General features: G+C 41.5%; 2 protein-coding genes across 2 annotated transcripts in view; both read right to left on the bottom strand.

Annotated features, from left to right (window-relative positions):
• Window positions 1-2,993, bottom strand: part of LOC101292943 (probable LRR receptor-like serine/threonine-protein kinase At3g47570-like) — a 6,806-nt gene extending 3,813 nt beyond the window's left edge. The window contains exon 1 of the mRNA XM_004308324.1: window positions 2,726-2,993. Within this exon, the coding sequence (XP_004308372.1) occupies window positions 2,726-2,993 (268 nt within the window). The remainder of the gene's footprint in view (window positions 1-2,725) is intronic.
• A 690-nt stretch (window positions 2,994-3,683) lies between these two features.
• LOC101292644 (probable LRR receptor-like serine/threonine-protein kinase At3g47570-like) lies at window positions 3,684-6,782 on the bottom strand. Its single transcript, XM_004308323.1, has 3 exons — window positions 6,459-6,782; window positions 4,157-5,153; window positions 3,684-4,054 (listed from the first exon to the last, which is right to left on the bottom strand). The coding sequence occupies exons 1-3, from the start codon at window positions 6,780-6,782 to the stop codon at window positions 3,684-3,686; spliced, it is 1,692 nt and encodes a 563-aa protein (XP_004308371.1).
• Between the last annotated feature and the right edge of the window lie 4,308 nt (window positions 6,783-11,090).

Below are 11,090 nucleotides of genomic sequence, written 5' to 3'. Positions count from 1 at the left end.
CACTCTACTCTCTCTCTCTCTCTCTCTCTCTCTCTCTCTCTCTCTCTCTCTCGTTCCATCATGGCACACTCTCTTGACATGCTATTTGACAAGAAAAAACATAGGAAGTTCTTGTTCATATAGACCTTCTGACTTGGTATCAATTTTACATCATGAAATTTAAAGGATTTCTGATGCGGAGCAACTCAACACTACTATGGCATTTAGAATGCCATTAATACAAAAAAACACCAATAGTTAACATATGCTATTGTAAACTTGTAACATGCGTAGGTTCTTGTTATACATGCGTAGATCTTATGTCTTTTAAGTTTTAAGATCATAGATAGATACTAAACAATAAACTTATACATGGCTGCAAATCTGCAATGTAAGGAACTATTGTTGTTAATTGTTACAACTACTTAAAATGTGATTAGAGTTGGCTTGTTTCTTATTAGGAAATGGCGGATACTATGTATTCTGGGGCGTCAAATACAATATCGGAGATTGAGATATCTTTAAACCCTAAACCCTAAACCCTCAATGGTGCTTTGAATTTGAAATCATATTTGTTTGTAAATTTACAGGTGGGGTTGCTCATTTTTAGATAAGGTCATGTCATAAAATTTATATTTATTCATATTTTACTAATTTTAAATATTATATTTATTAATTAAATGTGAAAAAAGTAAATCGTCTAATCCCCGCTTAGGCTGTTGGGTCGCCGTCCACCTAGCGCCTAGTGCCATTTAGACCATTGGTTGTATCTGATCTTTGATTGCTAGCAGTGCCTGCCTATCTGTCGACTCATTCCCTCCCAGTTTCGTGATTAAGGGATGGTTTAGTTGCATGGAGGAGCAACTAATGAACGTTGCAGTGAGAACTGAGTGTATAAAAACCAATTTCACAACCAAAATCCTCGTTTTGATAATTTTTTTTGTCTGTGTATTACCAAATAAAAGGAGATCAGTCGCTGTGAAATTGGTGAGTTCCATTTGACGCATAACAAACTAATTTGTAGGATACGATCAAAGGACGATGCACAACCAACTCCTCTTTCTTTTTTCAAAAGGCAACTGTTGTTAGTACAGTCCATCAAAACCTCCATCTGGATTTATTTATTAATTAATTTTAGAACCAAAGAAAGGGTTTGTTTTCGATCATTTGAGAGTGCTCATCTTGATCATATCTGGATGATCAAAGATGAGCACTCTTTAGTTGAGTTATTGTTGAGACGACTGACTTTGTTCGATTATCTGCTTTCCACTACTGACCAGTGGCATGGTGCTATTCTCCGAAGACGACTGAATATGGAACAAAAGGGAAGAAAAGAAACACCATGACTAATAGCAGAAGTGCAGAACTTATTATGGCTTAGAAAGACTCGGAATATATGGTAAGGTCAACCACTGACGACTTGCTTAATTAGTGCTTGCAACTAGTACCAGTAAATGAAGCGACTTACAGTACCGAGATATGAGAAAATGGAAGTGATATGTTCAATTTAAATCAGCTAAAGCTATGACACCCAAAAATTCTGACTGATAGAGCCAAAACATTGCAAAGCTATGCCAAAACTCTTCATTCAAAGTTCCAACTCTTGTTTTCAAAGACAACTGCTGTTAGTCTAATACACACTTTGGTCGACTTAGTTATTGCTCTCGGGCGATAGATTTCTTTGATCACTTTCTTTCCACTAGGGACTAATGGCATGGTGCGGTTTACCAAACGCGACTGACTTGTTTCTCTTCTTACAACTCTATTGCAGTTCTATGACTTCTATCAAAGTAAAATATCAATCATATGTGCAGAAGCAGCACCAAGACCACTAGCTAGCAGAACTTAGCAAATAACTTGCAAGACTTAGAAGAGATGATAAGGACATCCACTGACGACTTACTTCGTATTTGCAACTAGTACAAGTACTAGCTAGTAGTGCAGTCATATTTCATGTAAAGATAGACAATTTGTGGTATATGTCATGATTAAGCACCAAAATCAGTAAGCACCACCAATATAAATCAGCATGCAATATTGCATACTGTGGAGAAGAAAATGACACACAAGAGGGTGACTATTCTTATCCAAGGTGGGAGACCTTAGACGTAGTCCAACCTTATCTAAGCTCTCCGGCCTTTTCTGTTTACCTTGTTAATTTCGTGTTTATATATCATCTACTTTTGATATATTGATTACCTAGTGGTTTCGATCTTGTTAGTGTTTATTAAGAGCAAAAAGGAAAATATCTAAATTATCATTGCATAAGTAGTAATTATCAAAATTGTCCACTTTCGGTATAAATCGTTCAACTTTGTTATTCCCAAGGAATCCTGGAATAACAATGTTGGTTCTCTGCTCTAAGGTCTCTGTTCTCCTCTGCTTTCCTCTGTTTTGTTCAACCACATGTACTGAATTTCTCTTATAATTGTATTTACTGATTTGTATTTACAAGACAAGACTTGTTCATAATCTAGACATTATGAAAACTGTGTTATCCAAATGGCATCTTGAACTGTGGAGAGTTGCAACTAGTACGAGTACTAGTAGTGAAGTTGTTTTTCAAAACAGTACAGAACATAATACAAGAACCACACAACATACAATTTATCAGCCATCACAAAACATTACAAATTTGAAAGGTTCTAGCCAAGAAGACTCCGCCTAATAGATTGCAATTCAGATGCAACATCACTGATGTCCGTTCTGTTTGTTGGGGATTCAACAGAACAAGCAATTCCTATACCAAGTATCACAGTCAAGCACTCTTCAGTTTTAGCTGCTCTCATACTCAATAGGCTATGCATGTGAGTTTTAGTGACATTGGTGCCGCCTTCCTGAAGTAGTGATTTTGAAATCTCTGAAACACATTTAGGAAGTGATGCCTTCACATAATTATGAAGATTCAAGCCGTCACTCAACATGTGATCAGTGGGTCTCTTTCCTGTAAACATTTCTAACAAGAGAACGCCAAAGCTGTAGACATCCCCGTATGTGGATACCTCACTTCCCATACCATACTCTACAGTTCAGACAACATCACAAATACTTGTCACTAGTACTACTATGTTCATAAATCAATTAGCTATTTTGAAGTATGTTATATATGCTAAAACAAGGAAAAAGTAAAGTCTAAAGCATATAAGAAAAATTACCCGGTGCTGCAACACATGATGCGTTCTAACTTCCAGAAAATTAAGGTATGACAAGCAAATCAATTTAACGAGTCTTTAATATCTTCTAGTTAACGTATACTGATAAACTTGATCAATTACATTGGGAGACAGTTTGAAGGAAGATGCTTCAAGTCGTCTGATATAAAGTTTGCCTGTTCTAAAAAAAAAGAAAGAAAGAAAAGGAAGTGATTTCAGATGATGCTGGGGATTAGATTAAAAGATAACCGAAATTGGGATAAAGTATGAACTCTTATCAAACTGACAGTTTGAAGTACATTACCCTCTTCACTGATCCTAGAGGGATCATGAGTTTCAGACCTGGGATGTATAATAAACTTATACAAGATGTTACTATTTTTATTCTCAAGACATCAAAAACACAATTACACACTATCTACAAGACATAGTAGTAACAAAGCGCATCAATTGGACTCTGCATATACCGCTTATTGAGAATATATAAAACACAACAAGAATACAACACATATAAAAGCTTTCACAAATCAGTAGTATTATATATAGAAGATTCTAGCCGAGAAGATTGCCCCTGATTGTGTGCAGTTCGGATGCAGCATCACTGATATCCTTTCGGCTTGTTGAGGATTCAGCAGAACAGGCAATTCCAATTCCAAGTATCAAAGTCAAACACTCTTCAATTTTCTGTGCACTCAATTGGCTGTGAGCTTCATCAACATTGGAGTTGCCTTCTTGAAAAACTAGTACTGATTCTGAAATCTCCAAAACACGTTCAGGGAGAGCTGTCTTCACATAATTATGAAGATTCAAGCCGTCACTGAACATGTGATCAGTCGGTCTCTTCCCTGTAAACATTTCTAACAAGAGTATACCAAAGCTGTAAACATCCCCATATGTTGACACTCCACTTCCCATGCCATACTCTACAATTTGAACAATGTGATAGACATTTGTTACTAAAACTGCACTTATAATAAGATAGCATTTGTGCGAGAGATAGATGTGAAGAAAATGAGAAAAGTTACCTGGAGCAGCATAACCAACCGATCCTCTAATTCCAATGGAGCTTGATTGATTTCCAGAAACACTTACGGTTGACTCTGTGAGAAACCTTGCCAACCCAAAATCAGAAACATGTCCAGTCAACTCTTTGTCTAACAGGACATTACTTGGCTTGAGATCACAGTGAACTATCGGTGTTTCGCAATGGTTGTGAAGATATTCCAATGCAGAAGCAACATCAATGGCAATGTTGAGCCTCTGAACAAGACTTAAAAGTTTAGGTGCTTCTGTCACCTCTTCATTCTCAAAAGAAGGATGCAACCAGTCCTCTAAGCTCCCATTTTCCATGAATTCATAAACAAGAGCCTTAAAATCATTGCCATTGAAATCAATACTTGAGCATGCAGTTACTATCTTGACCAGATTTCGATGTCTAATGTTTCGCAACGCCTCACATTCAGAGATGAAACTCTTAGAAGCTCCCCGATGTAACATGTTAAACACCTTCACAGCAACAACAACTCTATCTTCAGCAAGAATTCCTTTGTAGACAGAGCCAAAAGCACCCAAACCAATCAAATTAGCTGAAGAAAAACCATCGGTAGCTTTAAGGAGTGTAGCATATGAAACTTGCAAAACAGAGTTCCCAAGAGTGCTTAATTTAGCTTCTTTCCTTTTCTTACCAAGAAGAAAAAGTGACAACACCACAGCCAGTCCCAAGAGACTGCACCCAGAAACTAAAGAAATCAACAGTTTCATTCTGCGAGACAACGCTCCTCTTTTTGATTCGTTAGGTTTGCACACAGGAAGTCGAAGATTAGCAACACCGCCGCATAGCCTAGAGTTTCCAGCAACTGCAGTCGCACTTGCATTCTTGAAAATACCACCAGTTGGCACTGCTCCCCAAAACTGATTGTAGGATAGGTTGATATTCTCCAAGTGGAAGCCCTCGAAAAACTGTGGAATACCTCCTGTGAAATTATTGCGAGAAAGGTCTAAATCTCGTATCCCTTTCAAATCCTGCATAGATGAAGGGATGAGCCCGCTGAAGAAGTTGCCTTGCAAGTGTAGGACTTCTAAACTCTGACAACTACCAAGGCTAATAGGGAGTTCTCCCGATAACATATTGTTAGAAATGTCTAGCTTACCTAGAGCCTTCAACTTTCCAATCTCAACGGGAAGGGAACCAATAAGGCGGTTTGTTGACAAGTTTAAAGAAATTGATAAAGAGAGGAGACCATTAAGTAAATGTTGAGGTATTTTGCCATCTAAGTTATTTTGAGAAAGATCTAACACTTCCAACCCGTTACATTCTCCTAGGCTTGAAGGGATGCTCCCATTGAGATTATTTTCATACAACCAAAGGGAGTTTAACATTGTTATATTTCCAAGAGAAGATGGAATGCTCCCGGAAAATTTGTTGCTGCTAAGTTCAATATCGCCAAGGCTTGAAATTTTCCCGATATCTGTGGGGATGCTACCTCTGAAGTTGTTTTCCTCCATACGCAGTAGTTGCAGGTTCACAAGATTCACTAACCCGGTTGGAATGCTTCCGTGCAGATAGTTTCCTCCAATTAAAAGCCACCGGAGATTGGTTGAGAGATTGGATATTGATGTGGGAAGCGTTCCTCCAAATTGGTTGTTGCCGAAAACCAACATAGTCAGCCGTGTGGCATTGATCAAGTCTGAGACAAAACTCAAGTCACCATGTTTACCAATTCCAAGATTATTATCCTCGATAATGAATGTTTCAAGGTTATGAAGATTCTGTAAATTTGGCACCTGTCCACTGAGGTTGTTAAATGTACATTGAAACGACCCAAGATTTGTTGCACTGGATATTGACGAAGGGATGGCCCCAGTAAATTGGTTTAAGGCAATGGAAAAGAATTGAAGTTTTGGGAAACCATGGCTCAAATTTGATGGAAGACTTCCTCCAAGTTGATTTTGTGTTACATCGAATATAACAATACCAGAGAGATTATAAAAGCAAGAAGGGATGATACCAGACAACCTATTTTCGGCGAAAGAGAACATTGTTAATTTTGTCCACTGGCATAGAGAGCTAGGGACATTTCCTTCTAAGTTATTGGCAATTAGAATAAATGACTCGAGAGAAGAAATGTTGCCTAAAGATGATGGGATCTCTCCTGTTAAATTGTTGTATGGCAAAACGAAAGTCTGAAGCTTTGACAAGGAACTGAGTTGGGGAGGAATTTTACCCACCATATTGTTTACACCAAGATCGAGAAAGATGAGTTGAAAGCAATTGGATATGTTGGGAGGAACGGTGCCAGTAAGTGAGTTATTGTTTAGATACAATACCTGCAGTCTACGCAAATTCCCGATTTGAGGAGGGATTTGATGAGTGAAGCTGTTGTTCTCGAGATCTAGCACTCTTAAGAAGCTTAGATTTCCTACGTGAGGTGATATCGATCCCACCAACTCCAGAGAGCTAAGCTCCAGCTTCGTCACCCTTTGGCGATGTCGTTGACTGCAGGTGACGCCGTGCCACAGGCAAAAGTGAAGCGTTTCATTCCATGAGCTTGTGATTTGGTTTGGATCTTGTTGTATTTGATCTTTGATTGCTAGCAGTGCCTGCCTGTCTGTCTCATTCCCCTGGAGTACTCTCGGATGGTTCAGTTGCATGGAGCTACAACAGTTCAAAACTAATAATGAGGATATCAAAACCAATTTCATAACCAAAACTCCCTCCATTCTTTGGACTAAAGAGACTGAGATAAATATGGGTGGTGTTTGGTTGCGAAATAGGTCGTCTTACGTGAGGCATGACGATCTGACTTATAGGATAGTGAGATTAAGAATGTGTGATCAACAAGTACTGAAATGGGATTGAGAACCACTGTTGATTGACGCATTGCATTCTTCCAAAAGAAGACTTGACTTGAGTCGCTTCCAACCATAGATGACTCTTGTTTTCCAAGACAACAAGTCTGTTGAACGTAAAGGACGGGCTCGCATGACTTGAAGGAGGGAACTATTGAAGTCGTTTGTGAACAAGATGAAACATATTGACAAGGTATTTCCCAATTCAAGGGAAAACTCACTGGCCCTCAATTCGGGCTTTGTTCAATGTAAAGGGTGACAACATCAGAGAGGTTATAAACGGAAGGAGGGAGAGTGCCGCAGAACAAAGTAAATACATTTGCTAGAACAGATATATACTGGTGCTGATACAATTGAGAGATAGTCATTATATTACCTATTGCAAACCGGAATAATATTTCTTTACTTGCTTGAAACTAGTACTGGCAGTCCAACTTTCATAACTGAAATATATACCAACTTTGCTAAATGACATATATTACAAACTGGGGCATTACAAACATATACTAAAGCTCACAAGCTGTAATTGTTGAGAGCCAAAATTGCAAAGATAAATGACATATATTCATTATTCCTTTGAAAGCGAGTAGAAACTACTGTGATCTCATACAAGCTTGTGATAACCGAGCAAAATTTAGCTCATGACAACAAATTACTGTGATAATTTATTTGTTCAAGATACAAGTACAAAAGTTTCCCCTGAAAACTGTGTCCTAGTTGAGCCAACAAAAGAAAAATGAATTGAATTCTAGAAAACAACAAGAAAAAAGAAATTCACATTTTGGATCCAAGTAAATGATAGTAACTCTTAAAAGACTGTTAGCATTTGGTCAAAATTGTTCCGGCCATTGGCGGACAGAGGGATAATCATGTCGTAAGAATCATTTCCACAATGGATTCGCTCCGGTATATAACAAGGGAAACAAATGAGCAATGCATAATATGATACGCAATGAGTATTTGACTTTGAGCAATTAGATACACACTCTGGAAGAGAACTTGTGCCAATCTTTTTGGGTGAACAAATTATTCAAGGCCGAAATCCAACTCCCTCTTTCAAGGTCAAAAAAGGCATTACCAATATAAATTCTGTTTTGGCCACGTGTCTCAGCAGGGGCAGAGTCGGAACTCCGGTGACTCAAAAGTAAAGAGAAGGAGATTACGGGCGTGCCACCTCGCGGGCGAGGAAAGGAATGCGCTGCGGCCAGACTTCTGAACAAGCGAAGAGGGGGTTACCGGTGCCACCTCACGGATGAGGGATTACAAGTAAGATCTTTTGTCACCTGTGAATCGATACTCACTGCTAGGGTGAGCAGAGCAACAAATAGGGAAAAAAGGCGAATCAGGAGGGAGTCTGAGAACTAAGGTGAAGTGCATTTTAGAACTTAGGGTTTCGAGGATGCTCGAGGATTTGTAATTGTTTTTTGTATGATTGCTTGTGTGTTTTTTTGTAGAGAGTCAACCAGATCCTCGAACTCTTTTATATAGAGTTATTTAGGGCCACATGAATTGGCCCAAAGCATGTCAAAGACTTGTAGAAGTCTTCAACGATAATATCGTATCGTAGGCAATAGTAATCACTTGCTTGGTACCCCGGCGAAGTAACTAACTGCCTCTTTCTAGAAGAGTTGAGTTAGAACACCTCATGGTGACTTGGACGTGTGCTACTGGATGTTGTTTCCTAATCCAATTGAGGTATTGTAGGGGTTTGAGTTCCTCACGGAGATAGACGTGAGATACTACCCGTCTGGATATGCTTGACTATTGGATAATTATTGCATGGGGTTTGAGTTCCTCACGGAGATAGACGTGAGATACTACCCGTCTGGATATGCTTGACTATTGGATAATTATTGCATGGGATAAGAACCCTTGCCATGCACGTACAATACCAACTAGTCATCTTTCCCTTCTGCTTTATTCAACCAAGGCTAAGACATTGATGCCTTCACCTTTAATTAAACAAGCATTCAGTGGTGAGGTGCCCCCGAGCCGGCGTCGAGATGCTCTTCAAGATACCATCGAGATGCTTTCCTCATTAAACAGTGGCGAGGTCACGCCAATCCATGAAGTCGGGGCGAGGCTGCTAGGTTGATGGCGAGATGCTTCAAGCAAGGAGCTCAAGTCGTGGCACGAAATATTATTCGGGCACGCCAAGCAAGCGATGTTGCTGTTTTGATACGTGCGAACTCCTCAGCTCGCCTCATAATTTCAGTCCTCCTTATATGTGAAGGCCTTTGTGCAATCAAGCCCTACATCCAGCTCGCATGATATTGCAGGCGAGGTAGCCCGCCTCTAAACCCAATATTATTCGGGCTCGCCAGTGTGATGTGGACCATGAATTTAACTAATATTCACATAGACAATTACTATCCAGTAAAATATTAATTCCCCAAGGATTTGCGAGCAGTTCAGCGACGAGCCTGCACCCAAAGCAAACGTCTTTTGCCGACTCGCGGTTCCACCAAAGCAGGATCCACAACCTTCCAGGCGCAAGCCATCACCAGAACCTGAAAGAAGAAGGGATCCACAGCCTTCCAGGCGCAGGCCATCACCAGAACCTGAAAGAAGAAGGGATCCACAACTTGCTAGGCCCAAACCGTCACCAGAGCCTGAAAAGAGAAGGGATCACCAAGCTCCCAGGCACAGGCCGTCACCGGAGCCCGAGCTGAGAAGGGTTCCGCCTACCGGTCCTAGACGTAAGCTGTTCACGACCCCGGACCCAGAGCCCAAACGCGAACTGTCTCAGCCCTCACGGCAACGGGAACGTCAAAATTCGGAGGCCAATATCAGAAGGGAACCACCACCACCACACCAACCTCGGGCACGGTCTACCCCGGAGCCCGAGACTCGGATGGTTCCCCGAGTATCCGCCCTACAACGGTTGAAAAAAGAAGACAACGATAAGGCTCCTTTGGCAACAGACAAACAACCAGCCAAGGACCATCAGCCTTCAACCAAGTCAGTATGGCGTTCGCGGCAACCCGAGGCTCAAGAGCCACCAATAGCCGCACAGGCGCCCTCCAGTCCTAACCTCGCCCAACAAATGGCCTAGCGTTTCCGCGAGAATTCAGAAGACGACGAGGCACATTCAGAACCTCGACTTAACCTAGAGGAAAGCCGGGACGAAGAGCAGGCAGAATCATTCACCTGTAATATGATAGAGGTCTCAGGATGGGGTGCTGATGAAGGGTTTAGCCGCGAAGCAGACGCTTTCGCGGTGCTCGAAGGGGAACACGGAATCATTGACACTCCCTTGGTCCCAGTTCCTGAACAATTCTCCTTTCAAGTTGGGATGGTGTTCTTCATTTCAGAAAGATACGCTCTCCCACCGAACACAACCTGCAGTGCGGCGGATATTCCCGTCAGCAGCGAGGATGTCAGTAGCATACCCCCGCCATGCAGCAGCGAAATGGGCCCAGTTCTGGCATAAGCTGATGACGCCCCACAGGTGGAAATTACGAGCAGCATCAAACATAAGCAAACTCTAACCTTCTCCACACCAACTTTGGACATGGCCACTCACATACGGCCACTGTATATCACGGCCGAAGTCGAAAGAAAAATGATCAACAAGGTCATGGTCGACACCGGTGCCGCGGTCAATGTTGTCACAACCCGTACCATGGGACTCCTAGACATCCCGCGCTCGATGATCCAAACCATGTCCTTAACAGTCAAGAACTTCACCGGGCAAGTGTCCAGAACCCTAGGCTTGCTATTTCTACGGGTCAAGGTCGGGCCGGCATCACGGGTTTACACCTTTTTCGTCGCCGAATGCGCTTCCTCTTACAGCATGATTCTTGGCTGAGATTGGATCCACAAAAGTTTTTGCGTGCCTTCCTCCATGCACCAAGAACTCATGATTTGGGACGCCGAGAACCGTGAAGCGGTCATCATCAAAGCCGACCCGCGGCCATTCTCCATCTCCGCCAACTTCAACGATGCCCGATATTATACTACAGACATGGGTCCGTTGGATGTTCAAGGCGTCGATAACAAGGGCCGCCCATATGGAATAACGGCCTCCAATCTAACGCGATGGGGACTTACCCAGGCGAAGGACGATTTGCAACGTCCTCACACCATCGCGGATCCCACACCCCGTTC

The sequence above is a fragment of the Fragaria vesca genome, linkage group LG7 (assembly GCF_000184155.1).
Source record: "Fragaria vesca subsp. vesca linkage group LG7, FraVesHawaii_1.0, whole genome shotgun sequence".
Taxonomy (NCBI): Eukaryota; Viridiplantae; Streptophyta; class Magnoliopsida; order Rosales; family Rosaceae; genus Fragaria; species Fragaria vesca.
The sequence above is the reverse complement of the archived record's forward strand: the minus strand, read 5'-3'. Positions and strand labels throughout refer to the sequence as shown.